We start from the raw sequence: 23769 nt of genomic DNA, 5'->3' as shown, positions 1-23769 counted from the left end.
ATTTGAGAGACTAATAGGAAAAATGGAGGGCTATGTCGTAAGCAAGCACTAGATTGATCTTGGAATAGGTTAGAAGGTCAGCTGAATTGCCTGTCCTGTTCTATGTTCTAGCGGCCACAGGCTGAGTGAAAGGTGAAATATTTAAGGAGAGTCTGATGGGGAACATTTTCACTCAGAGCGTGGTGAGAGTGTGGATCAAGCTGCCAGAGGGACTGGTGGATGTGGGTTCAACTGTAACATCTACAAGAAGTTTGGATAGGTACGTGGAAGAGAAAGGGATGGCAGGATATAGTCTGGGAGAACAGACAGCACGGACTAGAACACAGGACGTAGCCCTCAATGTGCCCACCCAAGAGGCTTTCAAGTGTCTCTCGGTAGTATGTTCCACACTGTGTAAAAAATAAACCTTCCTCACTGGCTGTCCACTCTATCTATGCCTCTTATCATCTTATACTCTATCAGGTCACCTCTCATCCTCTTTTGCTCCTATGAGAAATCTTCAAGAAAAGATGTCTCAAAGATGTGGTGTCCGTCATTACGGACCCCTATCACCCAGGCCATGGCTCCTATCAGAGAGGAGGTACAAAAGCCTGAAGACACACACTTAGTGATTCAGGAACAGCTTTTTCCCCTCCGTCATCATATTTCTGAATGGAGATTAAACCCATGAACATTAAAAATTTTTTTAAAAATTACTTTTGTGCTACTTATTTAACTAATGTTTTACATCAAATAAATATACACACACACACACACAACACTTCTGTAATTCACGGTATTTCTCTATAATTATGTATTGCAATGTACTGCAGCCACAAAGACACCAAGTTTCAGGAGACGTATGCCGGTAATACTAAACCTGATTCTGAAAGGGACTAAAGGGACTAGATGGCCAGGGACTGGTTTCAGTTCTGCAGTACTCTCTGACTATAATTCCAAGATCTGAGTCACAGTCACTGGGATTCTTCCCCTTACTTTGCGGGGAGATGGGAGCAGAATCTCCAGGTGTTTCCAAGGTGGAGGAAGATCGACCCTAAGAATCCGGATCATACAGAACGGGGTGGTGGGGATCGTGGACCAGCAGAGAGTACCGTTAGGGTGGAGGAGCCCTCCAGACGGCAGTGAGTTGATCAGCTGGGGCAGGTGGAAGGGACCCGAGGGATCACAGCTTCCTGCTGTGGACGTGACCATCCTGCAACTGCTCCAACTCTTTCCCCACCATCGACCCCCCTCCCGATGTCCCTCACCTCTCCTGTTCCTCCTTGAGCAGGAGGACCTCGCGTTTGTCCTTCTCCGAGATGAGCCCCCTCTCCCTCTCCACCTCCCCCAGCCGCGCCCATGAAGGGGGTGGGGTTGGGAACGAGGGAGGAGTCTGGTGCAAGTTGCTCCACTGATCCCGAGGGCTGCTGTAGGCGGGTGGGGGAGCTGCGGACGATGGGCAGTCCTTGGGAACGAAGATGGTACTGGCTGTGGGGGGGGGGGCACAGGAAAAAAAAGAGGTTAAAGTCACATGCAGACTGTTACATACTGTTAAATACAGTCCATATCAAACAGGGAGAAACACCAACACTTCAACTTGTAGACTGTGACCGCGTGGGAAGGGCTGCAAGGTGAGAACGCCGTGGGAGGGGGATGGTGAGGTGGGAGCGCCGTGGGAGGGGGACGGTGAGGTGAGAGCGCTGTGGGAGGGGGATGGTGAGGTGGGAGGGGGAGGGGGAGGTGGAGCTCTGTGGGAGGAGACGGTGAGGTGGGAGGAGGAGGGTGAGGTGGGAGAGGGACGGTGAGGTGGAGCTCTGTGGGGGGGACGGTGAGGTGGGGGGGGACAGTGAGGTGGGAGCGCCGTGGGAGGGGGAGGGGGAGGTGGGAGCACTGTGGGAGGAGACGGTGAGGTGGGAGGGGGAGGGTGAGGTGGGAGGGGGATGGTGAGGTGGAGCTCTGTGGGGGGGCAGTGAGGTGGGGGGGGACAGTGAGGTGGGAGCACCGTGGGAGGGGGACGGTGAGGTGGGAGGGGGATGGTGAGGTGGGAGCATCGTGGGGGGGGATGGTGAGGTGGGAAGGGGAGGGTGAGGTAGGAACACCGTGGGAGGGGGATGGTGAGGTGGGAGGGGGAGGGTGAGGTGGAGCTCTGTGGGAGGAGACGGTGAGGTGGGAGGAGGAGGGTGAGGTGGAGCTCTGTGGGGGGGGGGGACAGTGAGGTGGGAGCACCGTGGGAGGGGGACGGTGAGGTGGGAAGGGGAGGGTGAGGTAGGAACACCGTGGGAGGGGGATGGTGAGGTGGGAGGGGGAGGGTGAGGTGGAGCTCTGTGGGAGGAGACGGTGAGGTGGGAGGAGGAGGGTGAGGTGGAGCTCTGTGGGGGGAGGACAGTGAGGTGGGAGCACCGTGGGAGGGGGACGGTGAGGTGGGAAGAGGAGGGTGAGGTGGGAGCTCTGTGGAGGGGGACGGTGAGGTGGGAGGGGGAGGGGGAGGTGGGAGCTCTGTGGGAGCGGGACGGTGAGGTGGGGGGGACAGTGAGGTGGGGGGGACAGTGAGGTGGGAGGGGGATGGTGAGGTGGGAGCATTGTGGGGGGGGGGATTGTGAGGTGGGAAGGAGAGGGTGAGGTGGGAACGCCGTGGGAGGGGGATGGTGAGGTGGGAGGGGGAGCGGGAGGTGGAGCTCTGTGGAGGGGGACAGTGAGATGGGAGGGGGACGGTGAGGTGGGAGGGGTCAGTGAGGTGGGAGGGGGACGATGAGGTGGGAGGGGGACGATGAGGTGGGAGGGGGACGATGAGGTGGGAGGGGGACGGTGAGGTGGGAGGGGGACGGTGAGGTGGGAGGGGGAGGGTGAGGTGGAGCTCTGTGGAAGGGGACAGTGAGATGGGAGGGGGACGGTGAGGTGGGAGGGGTCAGTGAGGTGTGGGAACGCCGTGGGAGGGGGATGGTGAGGTGGGAGGGGGAGGTGGAGCTCTGTGGAGGGGGACAGTGAGATGGGAGGGGGACGGTGAGGTGGGAGGGGTCAGTGAGGTGGGAGGGGTCAGTGAGGTGGGAGGGGGACGGTGAGGTGGGAGGGGGACGGTGAGGTGGGAGAGGGACGGTGAGGTGGGAGCACTGTGGGGGGGGATGGGGAGGTAGGAGCTCTGTGGGAGGTGACTGAGGAGAGGGGGCTGTGTCAGGAGGGTGAAGAGGGAACGTTAAGGGAGGGGAGGTGAGGAAGGAGAGTGCCATAAGACAGGAATGGAGACGGACGTTTCAAGGAGCTACAACTACCCCAAGACCACCCCTTTACCCACCAGATCCCCCCCCCCAGGTACTTACCGACAGCAGCGTTGCCAAGGCCTCCAAAGGCAGCGTTGGGGTGTTGTCCAATGGTACTGTAGGTGGGGGAGCGGGTATAGGGATCTGTGGGCGACACATCCATTAGTGAAGGGAGGAAGGGCTGGATAAGGAAAGGGGTGCAGGTAGAATGAGGAGAGATGAGAGAGGGGAGAATGGGAGGAGGCGGAGGGAGAGGTGGAGGCAGTGGAGGGCAGGGTTGAAAGAGGGATGGAGAGGGATGCGAGCGAGGCCGTTGATGGGCTGTGGACTCACCGAGTGGCGACGAGGTGCTCAGGAAGGGACTCAGTGCAGGCGGAGGCCCGAAGGATGGCGTGGCCGAGTGCACGGCTCCTGTGGAGGGGAGAGAAAACACCGCATCTGTCTCCCAGACATCGAACCGGAGTGAGGCACACCGTGGTAATCGCAAAACCGGCGCCCCCTGCGTCTGCAACAGGCAGAGAGGGAGTTCCAGGTACAGGCGTGGAGAGGAGGTCCAGGGTACGTGCAGGTGGCTGGGATCGGGGCCCCGAGTTACAGGTCCACGCAGAGGGGCCAGAAGCAGGCACTGGGTTACAGGCGGAGGAGCAGTGTTTGGGACTGGGTACAGGCAGAAGGACTGGCTTACAGGGAAAATGAATCAGGAGTGGGTCTGGAACGGGTAACGTCTTTAAGGTTCAGGAGGAGAAGTAGGAGTGGTGAGCAGGGACAGGGAACAGGCCGACTGACTGGGGTACAGAGGGTCAAGAGCACAACTGAAGAAGCTGGGAGATGGCGGAGAACGGATACAGGCTGAGTAACAGACCAGTGGGTATAGCAAGGAGACAATCCCTCCGTATTCTTCCACCCCCCCCCCACTGGTCTCTGCCAACCCCTCCCTCCCCATCCACCCGTTTCCACCCCAGCAGACACCCCCCTACCTGTGGCAGTGAACAGGGTGATGGGACGGGCCAGATCATGCGTTGGGGCAACGGGACTGAACACACTGGGACCCCTCGACAGCAGGTCTGCCTTCGCCAGGTCCAGCTTCTGGTGTTCTACCTGCATCACAGGGAGGAGGGAGGGAGAGGAGGGAGGGAGAGGAAGGAGGGAGAGGAGGGGGAAGAGGGAGGGAGAGGGGGAGAGGAGGGAGGGAGAGGGGGAGAGGGAAGAGGAGGGAGGGAGAGGAGGGAGGGAGAGGAGGGAGGGAGAGGAGGGAGGGAGAGGAAGCAGGGAGAGGAAGGAGGGAGAGGAAGCAGGGAGAGGAAGGAGGGAGAGGAGGGGAGGAGGGAGGGAGAGGGGAGAGGGAAGAGGAGGGAGGGAGAGGAGGGAGGGAGAGGAGGGGGGAGAGGAGGGGGAGAGGAGGGAGGGAGAGGGGGAGAGGAGGAAGGGAGAGGGGAGAGGAGGGAGGGAGAGGGGGAGAGGAGGGAGGGAGAGGGGGAGGAGGGAGGGAGAGGGGAGGAGGGAGGGAGAGGGGGAGGAGGGAGGGAGAGGGGGAGGAGGGAGGGAGAAGGGGAGGAAGGGAGGGGAATGGGTGGGGTTGGGGAGAGGGAGGTGGGTAGAGAAAAGAGTAGAGGGTGAGAGGGCACAAGGGAAGGAGTGAGGGGAGAGAGGAAAGGAGGATGGAGAGAGCAGAGGAAGGATGAGGGGGTGAAAGAGAGAATTGGGGGAGGGAAGTGGGAGACAGGAAAGAGTGATGGAGCACTCTATAGACACAGAAACAACCCACCCCCTAGTGGTGTTAGTCAGGGGGCAGAGATGTCAGTGATGGTGTTAAACTCCCCCCTCTAATAACCCTGATGACCTCTGCACGACTGGGCTCCAACCTCCAGTTTTACACACAGACAAAGCAGGAATCTCACTCACACACATGGGCCAGGAGGAGAGGTGGTTCTCAGTCTCCACGTTGCTCCAAATCACGGAGGGAGGGGGAGACTGGGGGAGGAACTTTTGTACACATTGCGCCAGTGGTGAAGAGAGGGCACATGTTGGTGAGAGAGTGGGCAGTGTGCTGTCACACCCCTGACTTGTCGATGTGGGCAGATAATCATGGCGTGTGTGTGCAGACTAACCCCATCCAAAGAAGCCACTGCTGTCAGAATCCACAGAGGAAGATCCAGCAGGAGTTGGGGAGAGAGGGAAAGAAAGAGGCCAATGGGAGGTGATGAGTTGTGAAGGCCGGGGCAGGGCAACCCTGGGAGGGGTGGAGGGTGTTAGGCTACGCGTACCTTGTTCTTCTCCTGGTGCCGGTGAATCATCCAGGCGATCCGGACGTGCATGGCGCACCACTTACCCGGTTTCTGTAGGGAGTCCAAAGCAGAGGGGTCAGGGGGTCAGAGTGCACACTCCCCATCCCTCAGCTCTTGCTGTGTGATGGGGGGAGTGGGGGAGAGAGGGGCGGAGGAGGGTGTGAGGGAGGGGCAGGGGAGGGAGGGACTTGAACCCCATTATCCCTTTGTTCTTCCTCACGGCTAAGAATCTTGCCATTAACCCTGTACCTTGCCCTTAAGTTTGACCTTCCAAAGTGAATCACTTCACACTCTTCTGGATTACACGCCATCTGCCACTTCTCAGATCAGCTCAGCATCCCAGCAATGTTCTGTTGTAATCTACAACAGCCTTCTACACGTTCCACAACTCCACCAACCTTCGTGTCATCTTCAATCTTACTAATCCACCCTTCCACTTCATCTAAGCCATTTATAAAAACCACAAAGAGCAGGGGTCTCAGAACAGAAAACACACGGAAGGGTCTGATTTCCCTCAGACCGAGTGGGACAGGGACATGATTCTCCCCACCCCACAACTCCAGGGCAGTGTTCAATTCAGTTAAGTATGAGGTGTTGCGATTTTCAAAGTCAAAACCAGGACAGGACTTTAAACAGTGAATAACTGAGCCCTGGGGAAGGTTGCAGAGCAGAGGTACATGGTCCTGAGAAAGTGACATCACAGGTAGACAGGGCATTTGTCCGGCTGGCCTTCGTTAGTCAGGGCACTGAGTACAGGAGATCGGATGTTACGTTGCCGTTGTTGGCGATAAAGCCACAGGTTCACTACTCTCTGAGAGAAGTTTTGGGTGTTCCCCGATCTGTCACCTACCAGCAGAAGCAATTTTCCTGCCTCTAACCCTCACAGAATTGTATACAAGATCCCCTCTCATTTCCGAATTCCAGCAAGTACAGGCCTGACTGACTTGTTCTCAGAATCAGAATCGGGTTTATCACCGGCGTGTGTCGGGAAATTTGTCACCTCAGCAGCAGCAATTCAATGTAGAAGAAAATAATAAATAAATCAACTACAGTGTACATATAATGAATAGATTAAAACCCATGCAAAAACAAATAATATATATTTAAAAAGTGAGGTAGTGTCCAAGGGTTCAATGTCCATTTAGGAATTTGATGGCAGAGGGGAAGAAGCTGTTCCTGAATCACTGAGTGTGTGCCTTCAGGCTCCTGTACCTCCTCCCTGATGGTAACAGTGAGAAAAGGGCATGCCCTGGGTGCTGGGGCTCCTTAATAATGGACGCTGCCTTTCTGAGACACCGCTCCCTGAAGATGTCCTGGGTACTTTGTAGGCTAGTGCCCAAGATGGAGCTGACTAGATTTACAACCATCTGCAGCTTCTTTCAGTATGTAGTAGCCACCCACCCCCCCATACCAGACAGTGATGCAGCCTGTCAGAATGTTGTCCTCGGTACATCTATAGACGTTTTTGAGTGTTTTTGTTGACATACCAAATCTCTTCAAACTCCTAATGAAGTATAGTCGCTGTCTTGCCTTCTTTATAACTTCATCGATATGTTGGGCCCGGTTTAGATCCTCAGAGATCTTGACACCCAGGAACTTGAAGCTGCTCACTCTCTCCACTTCTGATCCCTCTGTGAGGATTGGTGTGTGTTCCTCGGTCTTACCCTTCCTGAAGTCCACAGTCAGCTCTCCTCAAAGGCTAAACCGCTCCCCTCAATCTCCAGAACTGAATTGTGAAGCCTCCCCTGTCCAGTTGCAACATAACCTCCCTGCTCTTAAATTCAATCCCTCGAGCAATGGTCATCGTCCCATTTGCCTTCCTGATAACCCATTGCACCTGCAAACCAACTTTTAGCGATTCATCGACAAGAACTCCCAAGTTGCTCTGCACAATAAATGCTGCAATCTTTTATAATTTCAATAATAACCTGATCTTCATTTTTCCTTTAAAGGAGGATGACCTCACTTTCATTAACATTGTACTCCATCTACCAGACCCCTGCCCACTCATTTAACCTATCAATATCTCTCTGAAGACTCCCCACATCCTCTGCACAATTTTCTTTTCCCATTTAATTTAGTGTCCTCAGCAAATTTAGGTAAGCTACAACTTGGCCCCTTCTTTGAAATCATTAATACTAGAGAGGAAAAAATTGTTTCAACTCACCCGCACTGGAGGTCGGTACACTTCTGTTAACTGTGGGGCAAGGGAGAGGCAAAAGACAGGAATCAAAATTTCATTTAAGGCTGATTTCAATGCCAGTCCCCGGCATCGTCAGAGATCATCCTCAGTTCCTCATTCCAACAGCATGAAATGTTTGTCAAGAAGACCACTCCCCCTCAGAATATGGGTACGGCAGCATGGCCCACCTTCATTGCCTCACTGATGAGGTGGGGGTGAGTCACCTCTTCGAACTGCTGCTGTCCTTCTGGCGGAGGCAGAGAGAGAGGTAGTGGGGTGGCGAGGATGGGGGGCACTGTAGGAAGGGAGCTCCATGGGATGGGCGGTGAAGAGGGAGGGACCTCCATGTGCATAGGACAACTAGGAACCGTTGCTTAATGATATCAGAACTCCAAAGCCCACTGCCCCCATTCTCCACATACAAATCCGACCCACCGCTGGGCAGGAGATGCAGAAAGGAACATGGACAGAGGCTGAGAAAGACACGGGGTGTTGGGGGGGGAAATTCCCTTACCCTGGGGTCCTTCCGCAAGAGCGTGTGGGGAACTGGTCCAGGTCGTGATGCCAACTCAGCACTGGGGTTCTGAAATGCACAAATTGGAGGTGGAGAACAGTAGAGACAAAAAGAGGGAAGGAAGTGGAGTGGGGGGGAGAAGGGGTAGTGGGGAAAGGGGAGGGGTTGGGGAAAGGGGGAGGGGTTGGGGAAAGGGGGAGGGGTTGGGGAAAGGGGAGGGGTTGGGGAAAGGGGAGGGGTTGAGGAAAAGGGGAAGGGTTGGGGAAAAGGGGAGGGGTTGGGGAGGGTGAGTGGGGGTGAGTAGGGGAGGGTGAGGGAGGGGAGAGATGGACGCGAGAGGGAAACAAGTTAAATATCTGTGCACAATATCTATGTCACAACCAAGTTTGGGGTAAAGCCATTGTGGGAGGGACAGCAAGGGAGAGAGTGGGAGGTGGAATGGGGGAGGAAAGAGTGGAAAATGGTGTGATTGTGAAAGTGAGGGAGGGAAGATCAGAGAGGAGGAAGGGGGCAATGGATTGGGGAATGCTGAGGAAGGGGTGGAAGAGGGGAGGGGTGATAGGAAGGAGAGGGGTGGACCAGCGTCAGGTAGGGGTGGAATGGAAAAAGCAGGGAAAGGGTTGGAAGAGGGAGGGGTGATAGGAAGGAGAGATGGGACCAGTGAGGGGAGGGGATGGGAGGGGCAGAAGATGGTGTTGGGGAAACAGCAGGAATGAAGCCCCACAATCTCCATGCCCACCCACCCAACCTCCCCCTCCCTAAGGGGTGGGTAGGGGATGGACCTCACCTTGGGCTGGAAGGCACCTTGCAGGGAGCTGAAAGTACCGGCTGTGGACAGGACGGCGGGGACAGTCGGACAGTGGTACGTCTGGTAGTACTGCGGTGGGGCAAAGCACAAAACCAGTAGTTAGCATGGCCAGGCCGTCCTGCAGCGCACAGCCAGGCAGTTCAACTGTTCCCCCCCCATCCTCTGACCCTCCTCCCTGGATCAACCTATTCCCCATACATAATACACACACCTCCCCAATCTCGTTCAACTCCAAACTCGGCCACAAAGAGAGGAGATCACAGAGTGCCCTCACGAGGGGAGACTGGACAGGCGTTATCGCAAGGAGAGATTAGTGGGTGTCATTATACACTAAGTGGCCACTGTATTAGATACAGGAGGGAAACCCGGTGTGGCCTTCTTCTGCTGTAACCCCTACACTTCAGCGTGTTGTGTGTTCAGAGATGCTCTTCCGCACACCACTGCTGTAACATGTGGTTATTTGAGTTACTGTCAGCTTGAACCAGTCTGGCCATTCTCCTCTGACCTCTCTCATTAACAAGGCACTTTCGCCCACAGAACTGGATATTTTCCGTCGTTGTGTCTCTGCAAAGCCTGGAGACTGTTGTGCGTGAAAATTCCAGGCTTCCAGCAGTTTCCGAGACACTCAAACCACTCAGTCTGGCCCCAACACTCCACACTCGAGAGTCACTGACATCATATTTCTTCCCCCATTCTGATATTTGGTGTGAACAAGAAGCTCTTGACCATGCCTGCATGCTTTTATGCACTGAATTGCTGCCATATAATTGGCTGATTAAAAATGTGCATGAAGGAGCAGATGGACCTCAAAGTGGCCAAGAGTTTAAGTAGAGGCTCGGACAGTTTTTCCTGAAGTGAAGGAGGCTGAGAAGGTGACTTGATGAAGGTTTACTAAAATCATGAGGGTGCAGTGAAGTCCCCCCGCCACCCCACCCCCAGGATAGGAGAATGTAAAACAAGAAGACGCAGGTTTCTAAGATTACCAGATTGGTAGACAGCTGGAACCTTTTGCTCAGTGGTAGGATTACCAGCTTAAGTTAAGCAGAAGGCGGTTTTGAAGGGCACCTGTGGGGTGAGTTCCAGAGATGAAAGAAGTGGGAGGAAGTGGCCTGGGTTGGACCAGACATTTCTGTACTCCTCATCTCCCCTCTTTCCCAACACCACCTCCCAACAACCCCACCCTGTACTCACCATGGGTGCAGTGGGGGCAGGGACCAGACCTGCCTGGGCCATGGGAGGATATGGAGCAAAGTGCTGGTGGGTGTGCTGGTGGGTGTGCTGGTGGCTGTGCTGGTGCTGGTGGAACTGGAAGGAGGGCGGGCCGAGGGAGGACCCCCGCTCCGGACCCTGCGAGCTCAGGTAACGCGAGTTCAACTCCTGGCGAATCAGCTCTTGCTCTGGAGGGAGGGAGAGACAGAGAGACTGATGGTGATGGGAAGGTGGGAGGGGTAAGAGAGAGAGAGATGATAGAGATAGATAGTGGGAAGGAGATACAGTGACAGGAAGATGGGACGGTGGGGGGGATGAAGGGGGAGAGAGACATGGTGACAGAAAGGAGGGAGAGAAAAGAGATGGTGACGGGAGGGAGGGAGTGTGAGAGAGAGAAAGAGAGAGACAGAGAGAGAGAGAAAGTGTGTGATGGGAAGGTGGAACTGTGGGACTGATGAAGGGCTGCAGGAAGGGCAGTGAGGAGAGAGAGGGAGTATTGCGAGAGGCACCGTGAGGGGAGAGGGAGTATTGCGAGAGGCAAGGTGAGGGGAGAGGGAGTATTGCGAGAGGCAAGGTGAGGGGAGGGGGAGTATTGCGAGAGGCACGGGGAGGAGAGAGGGAGTATTGAGAGAGGGAGTATTGCGAGAGGCATGGAGAGGAGAGAGGGAGTATTGCAAGAGGCACGATGAGGAGAGAGAGGGAGTATTGCGAGAGGCACGGTGAGGAGAGAGAGGGAGTATTGCGAGAGGCACGGTGAGGAGAGAGGGAGTATTGCAAAAGGCACGGTGAGGAGAGAGAGGGAGTATTGCGAGAGGCACGGTGAGGAGAGACGGAGTATTGCGAGAGGCACGGTGAGGAGAGAGAGGGAGTATTGCGAGAGGCACGGTGAGGACAGAGAGGGAATATTGCGAGAGGCACGGTGAGGGGAGAGAGGGAGTATTGTGAGAGGCACGGTGAGGGGAGAGAGGGAGTATTGCGAGAGGCACGGTGAGGGGAGAGAGGGAGTATTGCGAGAGGCACGGTGAGGACAGAGAGGGAGTATTGCGAGAGGCACGGTGAGGAGAGAGGGAGTATTGCGAGAGGCACAGTGAGGGGAGAGGGAGTATTGCGAGAGGCACGGTGAGGAGAGAGGGAGTATTGCGAGAGGCACGGTGAGGAGAGAGGGAGTATTGCGAGAGGCACAGTGAGGAAAGAGAGGGAGTATTGCGAGAGGCACGGTGAGGAGAGAGAGGGAGTATTACGAGAGGCACGGTAAGGAGAGAGGGAATATTGCAAGAGGCACGGTGAGGAGAGAGAGGGAGTATTGCGAGAGGCACGGTGAGGAGAGACGGAGTATTGCGAGAGGCACGGTGAGGAGAGAGAGGGAGTATTGCGAGAGGCACGGTGAGGACAGAGAGGGAATATTGCGAGAGGCACGGTGAGGGGAGAGAGGGAGTATTGTGAGAGGCACGGTGAGGGGAGAGAGGGAGTATTGCGAGAGGCACGGTGAGGGGAGAGAGGGAGTATTGCGAGAGGCACAGTGAGGACAGAGAGGGAGTATTGCGAGAGGCACGGTGAGGAGAGAGGGAGTATTGCAAGAGGCACAGTGAGGGGAGAGGGAGTATTGCGAGAGGCACGGTGAGGAGAGAGGGAGTATTGCGAGAGGCACGGTGAGGAGAGAGGGAGTATTGCGAGAGGCACGGTGAGGAGAGAGGGAGTATTGCGAGAGGCACAGTGAGGAAAGAGAGGGAGTATTGCGAGAGGCACGGTGAGGAGAGAGAGGGAGTATTACGAGAGGTACGGTGAGGAGAGAGAGGGAGTATTGCGAGAGGCACGGTAAGGAGAGAGGGAATATTGCAAGAGGCACGGTGAGGAGAGAGAGGGAGTATTGCGAGAGGCACGGTGAGGAGAGAGGAAATATTGCGAGAGGCACGGTGAGGAGGGACGGAAGGAGCGCTGCTGGATGCGTGGTGAGGAAAGAGGGGAGTGAAAGAGTATCTGCTCCCGAAACAAGGGTAAAACTCACCTGAAAAAGTAGCAGCAGCAGCCGGTGAGGGGTGCCCAGCCACCTGGAGCATGGTGGAGGTGAGGGGAGGAGGTGGTGGAAGGCCAGGAGAAGGGGCAAACACCCCAGGGTGGTGGGGATGTGCAGGCGTCCGTAGGCCGGGGGCAAAGCCGTGGGTGCTGAGGTGGTTGCTCAGTCCCAGTGGGAGCGAAGAGGGAGTTGAGGCTCGGTGTGGCAACTGGGAAGAGAGGGCTAGCGGCTTGGAGGGCGTGCTGCTCCGGCTGGGGGAATGAAAGGCAGAAAGAGGAGGGACAGAGAGAGAGGGGGTAAGTAGAGGGAGTGAGAGGGAGAGGAAAAGGAGGGCAGAAACGGGGGAGAGAGGGTGGGGGGAAGGGAGAGGGGGTGGGGGGAAAGGGGGAAGGGAGAGGTTGATCAAATACACAATCAATGCACTTTCAATCATTCCCTATTTCTCCACTCCCCCATCCACCTTCCACTCACTTCCCTCCCCATTTCCTTCCCTCCTGCCCCTCCCTCATTCCTGTCAATCGCCACCTCCCACACCAAACCACCCCCCCCCAGGTTTCTCATCATTACTTTTCATTTTTATTCCGAGGTAAAGGCCCTTCCAGCCACATTGCCCAGATTTAACCCTGACCTAATCACGGGACAATTCACAATGTGTCTTTGGACCTACACATTCCACGGGTGCACGGACTCCTTACAGAGGACGCCTGAATTGAACTCCACCCCGTCATCCTGAGCTGTAAGTGTCATGTTAACGATTACACGACCATGATGTTACCCACCCATCTTTCCCTCACTCTCCCTTCTCCACGATCGCCCAACTCTCTCTCCCCGTTCTTCCTATCTCTGACCCCATCCCTCTCTTCTTCGTTTCCCTCTGCATCCTCCCATCCGTTCCCACTCTCCTCTCCTCCACATCCCTCCCTCCCCTCCCATCTTCACTCCTGTTCCGCTCCATCCTTCCTTACACCCTGCCCCCCTCACTGTTCCTCCATCCCCTCCTTCTCACTCTCCCTGCCAGTGTGCCTCGCCTCCTTCCACCCCCGCAGTTCTGTGCAAAGGGCTGCAGATGGGCCCTCTGCTTCCGTCTCCCCTCGCTCCCCTCCCGCCTGTCCCCGTCACTCACCTCACCCCGCCACAGTTCTGTGGGAAGGGCTGCAGCCGAGTCTGTGTCTGATGCTGAGGTGGGACAAGAGCCTGGGGGCCAGGCTGAGTGGGTGGGGGCACGGGCTGCGACTGCCCCTGCCCCTGGGAAGGCTTCGGGGGAGACAGGTCGTGTCCAGGCTGGGCCGCAGACTGTGGAGGGGTTGGGGGCTGGAGCGGGGGAGGGGGTGGGGGCTGGGGGTGGGGGTGGGGATGGGGATGGGGATTGGGGGGGCCTGCTGGCAGGGCAGCCTGCTCCGATTCCTGGTTCCTCTCCTGACTGCGCTCCAGGCCCGACACCTGGGTCTCCGGTCGGGGGTCCGCACTGCCCCTCACACTAGGGGCTAGGGGAGGGGGGGAACAGGGTTAAAGGCAGCACTCTCAGAACACCCCCCCTCCCCACCCCTCCCTCCTCAGTGGCCTTCCTGTCCCCTCCCTCCTCTCTGTGCCTCCCACAGCACTCTTTCCATCCTCACTGCCACTCCCTTATCCCTCCCTCCTCACCTTCCCTTCCCCACCGCCCACCCCCTCCCCATCCCACCACACAGAAAGAAGAAACCATTCACATACCTATTTTGGAGGCCGTGCTGAATAACTTTGACAGACCTTCGTCACTGGCCCCCTGCAGGTCGGATAAGGAGGGGTAATTAATAGAAGACTGCTCAACACTGAGGTCTGGATTGGATCCCAGCCTGTAACCCACACCCAGGGATCTGTTATTCTATATATAAACCCCCGAACCCCTGGATTAGATTCCAGCCTGTATTCCACTCCCGGGGATCTGTTTTTCTAGACATAAACCCACTGAACTCCTGCATTAGATCCCAGCCTGTAACCCATTCCCAGGGAGCTGTTATTCCATATAAAGCTCCCCGAGTTCACCGGAAGTGATGCGAGAGTGAGTGGTAACCCTTTTATGAAGATGTGTGGAAGTCTAGGAGCTGGCTGGGAGACGCAAGGAAACTGATGAGATGAAGTACTCACGAACAAAGTGCTTTTCCACCTGGTTGAGAGGCTGTGTGGTGAGGCAGAGGGGACTTCCCGCTTTGGGCATCGGACTGGATCTTCGCTGACGGACTGGGAGGGTGGGGGTAGGAAGAAGGGGAATAGGCTTTAATCAGCTGCTCAGAGTGGGGGAGCTCCACTCCCCTGGAGTGCCTTACCCTGCGCCCTACACAGCCTGACTCTGACACTGGCATTTCCAACTCTCAGATGTTTTTCATGCCTGTGAGATAAGATGCAGGAGCAGAATTAGGGCCATTTGGCCCATTGATTCTGCTCCACCATTTCATCATGGCTCATCCATTTCCCTCTCAGCCCCGATCTCCTGCCTTCTCCTTGTATCCCTCCATACCCTGACCAATCAATAATCTATCAACCTCTGCCTTATATGGACATGAAGACTCAACCCACAAGACACAAGTGAATTCCACAGATTCAACACCCTCTGGCTAAAGAAATTCCTCTTCAGAGGAATCTGGTGAACTGCCGTCGGCAGGTGCTTGGCTTTAAGGACCATTCTCTGTAAACCAAACTTGCCCCACACTTCTCCTTAAGTCCTTCCCCCTCCCACCTAAAACTTGAGGAATCCAAATCTGACCATCGACCACTTGACATTTCCACACTGGAGAAAGAGGTTGTCTACTCGATCTGTTTCTCGTAACTCTAACAGATCCCATCTCAGCCTCCGCCGCTTCAAAACCAATCCATATCTGTCCAACCCCTCTTTACAGCCACATCTGTCCAGCCTCTCACGTGCCCTTTAACTCAGGCGGCACCCCGAAGAACCTCTTCTGCACCCTCTCCAAAGCCCTCAGACACTTCTTGGGGCGGCCAGAATGGAATGCAAATGTCCAGACGTGGCCTAACATAGAAACATAGAAAATAGGTGCAGGAGTAGGCCATTCGGCCCTTCGAGCCTGCACCGCCATTCAGTATGATCATGGCTGATCATCCGACTCAGGACCCTGTACCTGCCTTCCCTCCATACCCCCACATAACATAACAAGTTTAATAACTTCCAGACTTCTGAAAAAGACCTGCTATACACACACTGCCTGGTTCAGAGGGCAAGTGTGATCATGAGAGGCTGGACAAACTTGGGTTGTTTTCTCTGGAGCAGCGGAGGCTGAGGGGAGATCTGATAGAGGTTTATAAGATTATGAGAGGCAGAGATAGAGCAGACAGGGAGTATCTGTTTCCCAGGGTAGAAATGTCTAATACCAGAGGGCATGCATTGGAGGTGCAAGGGGGTATGTTCCAGGGGGATGTGAGGGGTAAGTTTTTACTCAGAAAGGTGGATGCCTGGAATGTGCTGCCTGGTGTGGTGGTAGAGGCAAATACATTAGAGGCTTTTAAGAGACGTTTAGAGAGGGGCTTATGAACGTGAGGAAAATGGAGGAATAGGGACATTATGTAAGTAGGAGGGATTCGTTTTTGGTTTTTTAAAAATTTATCTTTCAGCTGGTTGGCACAACACTGTGGGCCGAAGGCCCTGTTCCTGGTCTGTACTCTTCTATGTAGAAGATCTCCTTTGAACTTACACCCTCGCACCTTAAATGCATGCCCTCTGCTCTTAGGTATCTCAGCCCTGGGACAAAGATACTGGATGTCTACTGTATTCGTGTCTCTGATCATCTCTGTCAGGTGTCCCCTCGGCCTTCGCTGTCCCACAGGAAGCTGCTCAAGTCTATCCAACCTCTCCCTCCAGCTCAGACCTCTCATCCACACAGTATCCCAGTGAACCTCTTTTGCATCCTCTCCAAAGTGCCCACACCTTCCTGTAGCCTGGTGACCAAAACTGCACACGATACTCCAAGGCTGGCCTGGCCAGTTTTATACAGCTGTGACGTGACTTCCTGACTTGTACACACATTGCCAAGACCGATAAAGGTAAGCACGTCTTACTCCTTCAACTGTCACCTTGTTTCAGGGAGCTGTACATCAACACTGTGTCTAACTGCACTTTACAGTTGACTAAGCTCACTCTACACACGATTACAGAATTTCATTATGTTTTACTGCTAAACATTTCCGTTCTCGCTGGACTCTCTGTTTACATCTTTCCGTGTCTCGTCTGAATTAATTTTTTAAAAAAAGGCTCTTTGACCCACAGATTCCGTGAAGACCTCCTACCTGCACCCTTCCTGTTCCATCCTCCCCACTGACCCCCACCAGATCCTCCCTGTCAGCCACACAGAGGGGCTGATTAACCCCCTCACCCCCTACGTCACTGGGATGTGGGAGGCAAACACACACGCTGACAGAGGTCAGGATTGAATGCAGGTTTGCAGAGCAGGGAGGAAGTGATTCTAGTCGCTGTGCCACTTTGTCAGCGCCTACCGACCCCCAGACAACAGGCAATCGACCAGAGCCACTCTACAACATGAAACAGTACAGCACAGCACAAGCCCTGCAGCCCACAAACCTCTTAACCTAGATCAATCTAGCTCTTCCCCCCATTCTTCTTCCAAACAAGTGCCTATCTCAGATACTGTTAAGTGCCCTTAAATGTATTTGCCTCTACCACCACACCTGGCAGCAGCTTCTATGCCCTCACTACTCTGTATAAAATATCTACCTCTGACATTCCCCTATACTTTCCATCAATCGCAATAAAATTATGTCCTCTTGTATTAATAATTACCACCCTGGGAAAAAAGAACTGCCTATCCACTCTATCAATGCCTCTTAACATCTTGTATGCATCTTATCAAGTCATCGCTCACCCTCCTTCGCTCAAAGTGAAAAACCCTAGCTCGTACAACTTGCCCACAAAGAGATGCTCTCTAATCCAGGCAGCATCCTGGTAAATCTCCTTTGCACCCTCTCTAAAGCTTCCAAATTCTTCCTATAATGAGGCAATGAGAACTGAACGCAATACTCCAAGTGTGTTCTAACTAGGGTTTTATAGAGCTGCAACTCTATCCCCTAACTAATGAAAGACAAAACACCATCCTATCAATTTGCACGGAAACTGTGAGAGATCAATGGACGTGGCCCCCAAGATCCCTCAGTTCCTCCACAAACCTAAGAATCCTGCCATTGATCCTGTATTTGTCTTCAAATTCATCCTTCCAAAGTGAATCACTGCACACTTTTCCAGTTTGAACTCCATCTGCCACTTGTCTGCCCTGCTCTGTAACCTGTCGATGTTCTATTGTAACCTACAACAACATCCCACAGTACCCACACCATCACCAACCATTGTGTCATCTGCAGCCTTACTTATCCACACTTCCATTTCCTCATCTAAGCCATTTATAAAGATCACAAAGAGCGAGAGACCCAGAACTGATTCCTGTGGAACCAAGTTCCACAAAGAGTATGCTCTACCGTCCTCTGCCTTCCACGGGCAAGCTGCCCAGTTTCCCTGGATCCCCTAACTTTTGACTTCCTGGGGAAAGGGAGTGGAGGAAGAGAGATGGGAAGAGGTCAGAAGAGTGAGGTTTAGAGGAAGAGTGGGGGGGGGCAACTGAAACTGCTCACCTTATCGTCTGGGTCACTGTCGATGTCACACTGAAAGACAAGACAGGAGAGACAGTGAGGGGGACAGGGAAGCAGCTCAGTACGAGGAAGGGGAGTGTACACACAGTAGAGAGCGCAGATGTGTGTGTGTGTGTGTGTGTGTGTGAGTGTGTGTGTGTGTGAGTGTGAGTGAGTGAGTGTGTGTGTGCGTGTGTGAGTGTGAGTGTGTGAGTGTGTGTGTGTGCGTGTGAGTGAGTGAGTGTGTGTGTGCGTGTGTGTGTGAGAGTGTGAGTGTGCGTGTGCGTGTGAGTGTATGTGAGTGTGTGTGTGTGTGTGTGAGTGTGTGAGTGTGAGTGTGTGAGTGTGCGTGTGTGTGTGTGTGTGTGTGTGTGTGTGTGTGTGTGAGTGTGCGTGTGTGTGTGTGTGTGCGTGTGAGTGTGTGTGTGAGTGTGTGTGTGTGTGGAGTGTGTGTGTGTGTGTGTGCGTGTGTGTGTGTGTGTGTGTGTGTGTGTGTGTGTGTGTGTGTGAGTGTGTGTGCGCGCGTGCGTGCGTGGAGAGAGAGAGAGAGGGTGAGAAGGTGAGACAGTGAGACAGCGAGAGAGGGAGGGTATATATTTTATATACACACACGTATAGAGTGGGGGAGGGAAGGAGAGAGAGATTTACAAACTGTTTTCAGGGGGAGGGAGTGCTGTGGGAGGGGCTGCAGGGAGGGAGGAATGCAACACCGGTGGGCTGTGGGGGGGGGATGCTGGGGGAGGGGGTGAGGTGGGAACGCTGTGGGAGGGGGTGAAGAGGGAATGCTGTGGGAGGGGGGTGAGGAGGGAACGCTGTGGGGGAGGTAAGGAGGGAATGCTGTGGGGTGGGTAAGGAGGGAATGCTGTAGGGGGTGCGGGGGTGAGGAGGGAGCGCTGTGGGGGGGTGAGGAGGGAACGCTGTGAGAGGGGGTGAGTAGGGAACGCTGTGGGGGGGTGAGGAGGGAGCACTGTGGGGGGGTGAGGAGGGAGCGCTGTGGGGGGGGTGAGGAGGGAACACTGGAGGAGGAGGTGAGGAGGGAACGCAGGGGGAGGGTGTGAGGAGGGAGCGCTGTAGGAGGGGTGAGGAGGGATCGCTGTGGGAGGGAGCGTTGTGGGGGGTGAGGAGAGAACACTGGGGGGGAGAAGGGAATGCTGTGGGGGCTGAGGAGGGAACGCTGTGGGGGGCTGAGGAGGGAACGCTGTGGGGGTGAGGAGGGAGCGCTGTGGGAGGGGGTGAGGAGGGAACGCTGTGGGAGGGGGTGAGGAGGGATCGCTGTGGGGGGTGAGGAGGTAGCGCTGTGGGAGGGGGTGAGGAGGGAGTGCTGTGGGAGGGGGGGATGTGGGAAGAACAGTCTCTTTGTTTGACATTGAAGCAGTTTTACATCTCACAGCTGAACAGACGGTACTTACAAAGTATCCTGTTCCCAAACTTGAGTGCACAGATTCCTGAAGAAAGGGGAATAAGAAAATTAAACAGAGTCGGGTGACAGAAATGGGATCTCACTGCACTCTAATCAAGCCTGCCACTAACAGAATCGGGAACCAGTGACAATAGACAGACAGGGAGAGTTTTGGTGAGGAGTACCATGTTCAGTTCTGGTCGACACAGTACAGTAAGGGTGTGAGAGGGTTCAGGTAGATTGACGGGGCTGGAGAGGGTGCAGATTCAGGGAATGTTGCCAGGACTGTGGGGGGGGGGGGGCTTGAATTATAAGGAGAAACTGGGCAGGCTGGGACTGTTTTCACTGGAACAAAGGAGGCCGTGTGGTGACCTGATAGAGATTTATAACATCATCGGGGGCGGGGGGTGGCTCAAATAAGGTGGATGGTCAAGGTCCTTTTCTCCCACAGGGTCAAAGTCCTTTTCTCCCACAGGGTCAGAGAGTCAGAGAGTTTAAAACCAGAAGGTACCACAGTCTAAGATAAGAGGGAGACAGTTTAAACAGATACCTGAAGGACAACTTTTTCACACAGTGATCCGAACACGTAATGAGCTGCAGGAGGACATGGCTGAGGTGAGGCAGGTACAGTAACAACATTTAAACACTTGGACAGGTCTGTGGCTCAGACAGAATTAGAGCAGGGGCTCCCAAACCTGGATGATGGTAGGGGTTCAAGGCATGAAAAAGGTTGGGAACTGCTGATTTAGAGGGAAATGTATCAAATGTGAGCAAACGGGTCTAGCCCAGGTGGGAATTGTGTTCGCAGAAAGATGGGCTGAAGGGCCTGTTGCACTCGATATCGCTCCATGAAGGCGGTGGCTCTGTGAGGAGGTTGGTCCAAGATCAGATGAGGTAGGGAGGGGCTGCGGGAACACAGAATTAACGGACAGTGAGGGGGAGGCAGAAGAGAAGTGGGGAGGAGAGGGGGAAGGTGGTAGGGAAGGTGAACTGGGAGTGAACAGGGAAGAGATGGTGTGAGGAAATGGGGTGGGTAGTGGGAGGGTGGAGGAAGGGACAGGGAAAAGCAGTGGTAGTATGGGGGGCAGGATAAGGTTGAGTGGTGGGGGGGGGTCAGTGCCCGGCAATACTCACATCACTACCCGGCCCCCGTGAGCTACTGCGATACGAGCTCCCGTTCTCGCCCCCAGTGCTCTCATTGCCTCGACTCTGCGCCTTTGTCTTCACCTTCGGGGGAGAGAGGGAGGGGAACAGTAAGACAGGAACTGCAGGTGACAGCTCTAAGCCGCACTCTCGTCCCACATCCACGCACCCCGCAAAGACAGAGAGAACTGACCCACTGCAGGTAAGCTAGAGCTGTGGGAGGGAGCAGGGCAGTGGGGTTAGTTCGAGGACTGACACAGGGCTGTAGGGGTAGAGTGTCAGTGGGGTTAGTTTGGGGACTGGCACAGGACTCTGGGGAGAGAGGGGGCCATGGGATATTGGGCTGTGGGGAATCTCGGTGCAGTGGGAATAGGTTGGGACCAATCGAGAGACATGGCCAGAGAGTGGGGCAGTGGGAAGAGTCAGTGGCTCCAATCGGTCTCTGGTTCCAGTGTTCACTGTTACCCTGCAGAACTACAAGTGGCCACAAGATGGAGCCAAATGCTTGGTCTGAAAATCTTTCGCTTTTCTCTTCCACATCACCTGTCAATTTACTTTCTAAAAAAACGATCGTTCAATTAGATTCCAGCCTGAAACACACTCCCAGGGATTGATATAAACACCGATACCCTGGATTCAGTTCCGGGGATGTGTTATTCCTGGTAGAAAGCTGCCGACTGCTCTTGGCTCTGTGACCTGGTACCTTTTTGGCGGGCGGTGCCCTCCTGCCATCTTGCTCCCCGTTTTGCCTCGTTTGCTCGGGGTCTGGGCACTCATTCCTCCGTGGACCCTCGCCTGGAGAGCTGCTCCCCTGCTCCTCGGGTCTTCGCTTTTCCGGCCTCTTCTGCTGTGCTTCCGTCCTCTCGGGTGGCTTTAACACAGCCTCTCTCTGTGTCAGAGGGGGAGAGGGAGGGAGAGGGATTAGTCAATGCACACAGCATCCATTGTATTACCTGTCCCCATCCACAGGTCGAGGTGTGACTGGACACTCTCCACTTCTTAATGGGGTTAGTCCGTACACACAACATCCGCCACATTGCCCTGGTCTGTATCTGTAAGGTCAAGAACGTGATAGGGCACTCCCCACTTTCCTGGATGTAGGTCAGGGGTCCCCAACCTTTTTTGCACTGCGGACTGGTTTATTATTGACAATAATCTTTTGGATCGGCCGACCCGGGGGGGGGGGGGTAGAGTTGCCAACGGACAAGAGTAACAGTCACGTACATTGTGTTTACTCTGAGAAGGACTACAATGACCATGAAGCCTTGCACGGGCACCAGTGCGTATGCGTGTACCTGCCAATTTTTCTCTACAAATCCTTTTCGGCGTTTCTGTTCGGCGGGGGGGGGGTTAATCACGACCGGAATATAGGTGATAAGTGGCTAATACACTCAATTTCGTTTCTGAAAGGGTTTATCTAATAAATTTAATATTAAATACACAGTGGACATTTTCCTGGCATGAATATAGTGATAAGACAATTATCAGGGGAGGACGGGGGAGCTTGAAGTGTTGAACAAACTTCCAGTAGGAGTGGTAGAGGCAGGTTCGATATTATCATTTAAAGAAAAATTGGATAGGTATATGGACAGGAAAGGAATGGAGGGTTATGGGCTGAGTGTAGGTCGGTGGGACTAGGTGAGAGTAGCGTTCAGCACGGACTAGAAGGGCAGAGATCGCCTATTTCTGTGCTGTAATTGTTATGTGGTTATATAAGTCACTTGTAAGTCAATAGCATAACATTTTAAGTAACGTTTGGATATTAAACACACAGCACATATTTTCCCTGTATGAACATATAAAATCATTGCAACACACCAATATCGCTGAATCAGTGGGAGTCCTGGGCTGAATACTTGTTCCCTGCAACAAGACAGTCCCATCAAGGGGTGATGGGAGACAGCGATACTCGCTGGTTCCTTATGTCTAGTCTATTCCGCAATTTAGTTTTCGTTGCATTCATTGCAGAGATATGTTGGAAATGGAAGCAACATTTTTAGTGCTTTCGTGGCCATCTCAGGATATTTAGCCTTGACTTTGATCCAGAATGCCGGCAGAGATGTTATGTCAAACATACTTTTTCAGCCCGCCATCATTTGCAAGCTCGAGGAGTTGATCTCCTTCCTGCGCTGACATAGATGACGCGTGCATAATGACCTCGCGTGCGTTCAAGCTCAACAGTGGCAGGGAATGAGGAAAGGTGCAGCTGACTCATATCGCCAAATCATACTGTTTCCTTGTGGCCCGGTGGTTGGTAACAGCTGATGTAGGTGGACGCAGCAACTCACTGAGACACCTTGCTCAGCACCTTCCAACCCACCACCACTCCCTCCCAAAAGGACAAGGACAATGAAAGGACTGGGAACAACTCCCACCCTGGAATCTGCCCTCCAAGCCTCATACCATCCTGAATTAGAAAGACATCGCTGTCATTCCTGGAACTCCTTCCCGCGCAGCAGTGTGAATCACCCACAGCAAGCCCAGCAGAGACTCAATAAGGTAATTCACTCACTACTTTCTCGGGGACAGAGTGGAGGGGCCATTAAATGCCAGCTCGGCCTGTGAAGCCCATCTTCAATGAATAAATATTGTAAAGAGTTAAACCTTCGTAAGAGTGATGAAGAAACATAACAAGTTGGGATTACCAGCAGAAAAGGTACGGAAGAATTGATTGAACAAGGGGAATATCTCAGGTAAGGTGAGAACAGGTGAGGGGAATATAGCTTCAAAAGAAGACTGTCAGAAACGGCCCCTAGTTGTCCATGCTGGCGTTAATAGAACACAAAACATACACAGTACCTGTACTGGGCTGTTCTTCACTCAATAATGCTATGCTGACACTTTAACCTATTCCAAGAGCAATCGAACACTTCCCTTCTACACAGCCCTCCATTTTTTTCATCCATGTGCCAATCTAAGAGTCTCTTAGATCTCCCTAATGTATCCGCCTCTACCACCACCCAGGCAGTGCATTCCATGCACCCACCACTCTGTGTTTAAAAAACCCTACCTCTAACATCTCCCCCCTATACTTTCCTCCAATCACCTTAAAATTATGCCCCTTCATATCAATCATTTCTGGTTTGGAAAAAACTCTCAGGCTATCCAATCGATCTATGCCTCATCATTTTGTGCACCTCTATCAAGTCACCTCTCATCCTCCCTTGCTCCAAAGAGAAAAACCCTACGCTTGCCCAACCTAGCCTGATAAGACACGCTCTCTAGCCCAGGCAGCCTCCTGGTAAATCTCTGCGTCCTCTCTACAGCTTCCACATCCTTCCTATAATGAGGTGACCAGTGCTGAACATAATATTCCAAGCAACAGTCCCATCCGCCATATATGGCCCATAGCCCCAA

General features: G+C 54.0%; 1 protein-coding gene across 2 annotated transcripts in view; it reads right to left on the bottom strand.

The window, feature by feature from the left end:
- LOC134354148 (autism susceptibility gene 2 protein-like) overlaps nucleotides 1-23769 on the bottom strand; it is a 51716-nt gene that overhangs the window by 8111 nt on the left and 19836 nt on the right. For both annotated transcript variants that reach the window (XM_063062964.1, XM_063062965.1), the window contains exons 2-18: nucleotides 21116-21301; nucleotides 20404-20496; nucleotides 19280-19315; nucleotides 17874-17903; nucleotides 14370-14462; nucleotides 13956-14007; nucleotides 13369-13729; nucleotides 12237-12496; nucleotides 10214-10419; nucleotides 9002-9091; nucleotides 8215-8283; nucleotides 7686-7715; nucleotides 5498-5569; nucleotides 4211-4331; nucleotides 3567-3644; nucleotides 3294-3377; nucleotides 1248-1467 (exon numbers count right to left, since the gene is read on the bottom strand). In XM_063062964.1, the coding sequence (XP_062919034.1) occupies nucleotides 1248-1467; nucleotides 3294-3377; nucleotides 3567-3644; nucleotides 4211-4331; nucleotides 5498-5569; nucleotides 7686-7715; nucleotides 8215-8283; nucleotides 9002-9091; nucleotides 10214-10419; nucleotides 12237-12496; nucleotides 13369-13729; nucleotides 13956-14007; nucleotides 14370-14462; nucleotides 17874-17903; nucleotides 19280-19315; nucleotides 20404-20496; nucleotides 21116-21301 (2081 nt within the window). The remainder of the gene's footprint in view (nucleotides 1-1247; nucleotides 1468-3293; nucleotides 3378-3566; nucleotides 3645-4210; nucleotides 4332-5497; nucleotides 5570-7685; nucleotides 7716-8214; nucleotides 8284-9001; nucleotides 9092-10213; nucleotides 10420-12236; nucleotides 12497-13368; nucleotides 13730-13955; nucleotides 14008-14369; nucleotides 14463-17873; nucleotides 17904-19279; nucleotides 19316-20403; nucleotides 20497-21115; nucleotides 21302-23769) is intronic.

Source organism: Mobula hypostoma, chromosome 11 (assembly GCF_963921235.1).
Source record: "Mobula hypostoma chromosome 11, sMobHyp1.1, whole genome shotgun sequence".
Taxonomy (NCBI): Eukaryota; Metazoa; Chordata; class Chondrichthyes; order Myliobatiformes; family Myliobatidae; genus Mobula; species Mobula hypostoma.
The sequence above is the reverse complement of the archived record's forward strand: the minus strand, read 5'-3'. Positions and strand labels throughout refer to the sequence as shown.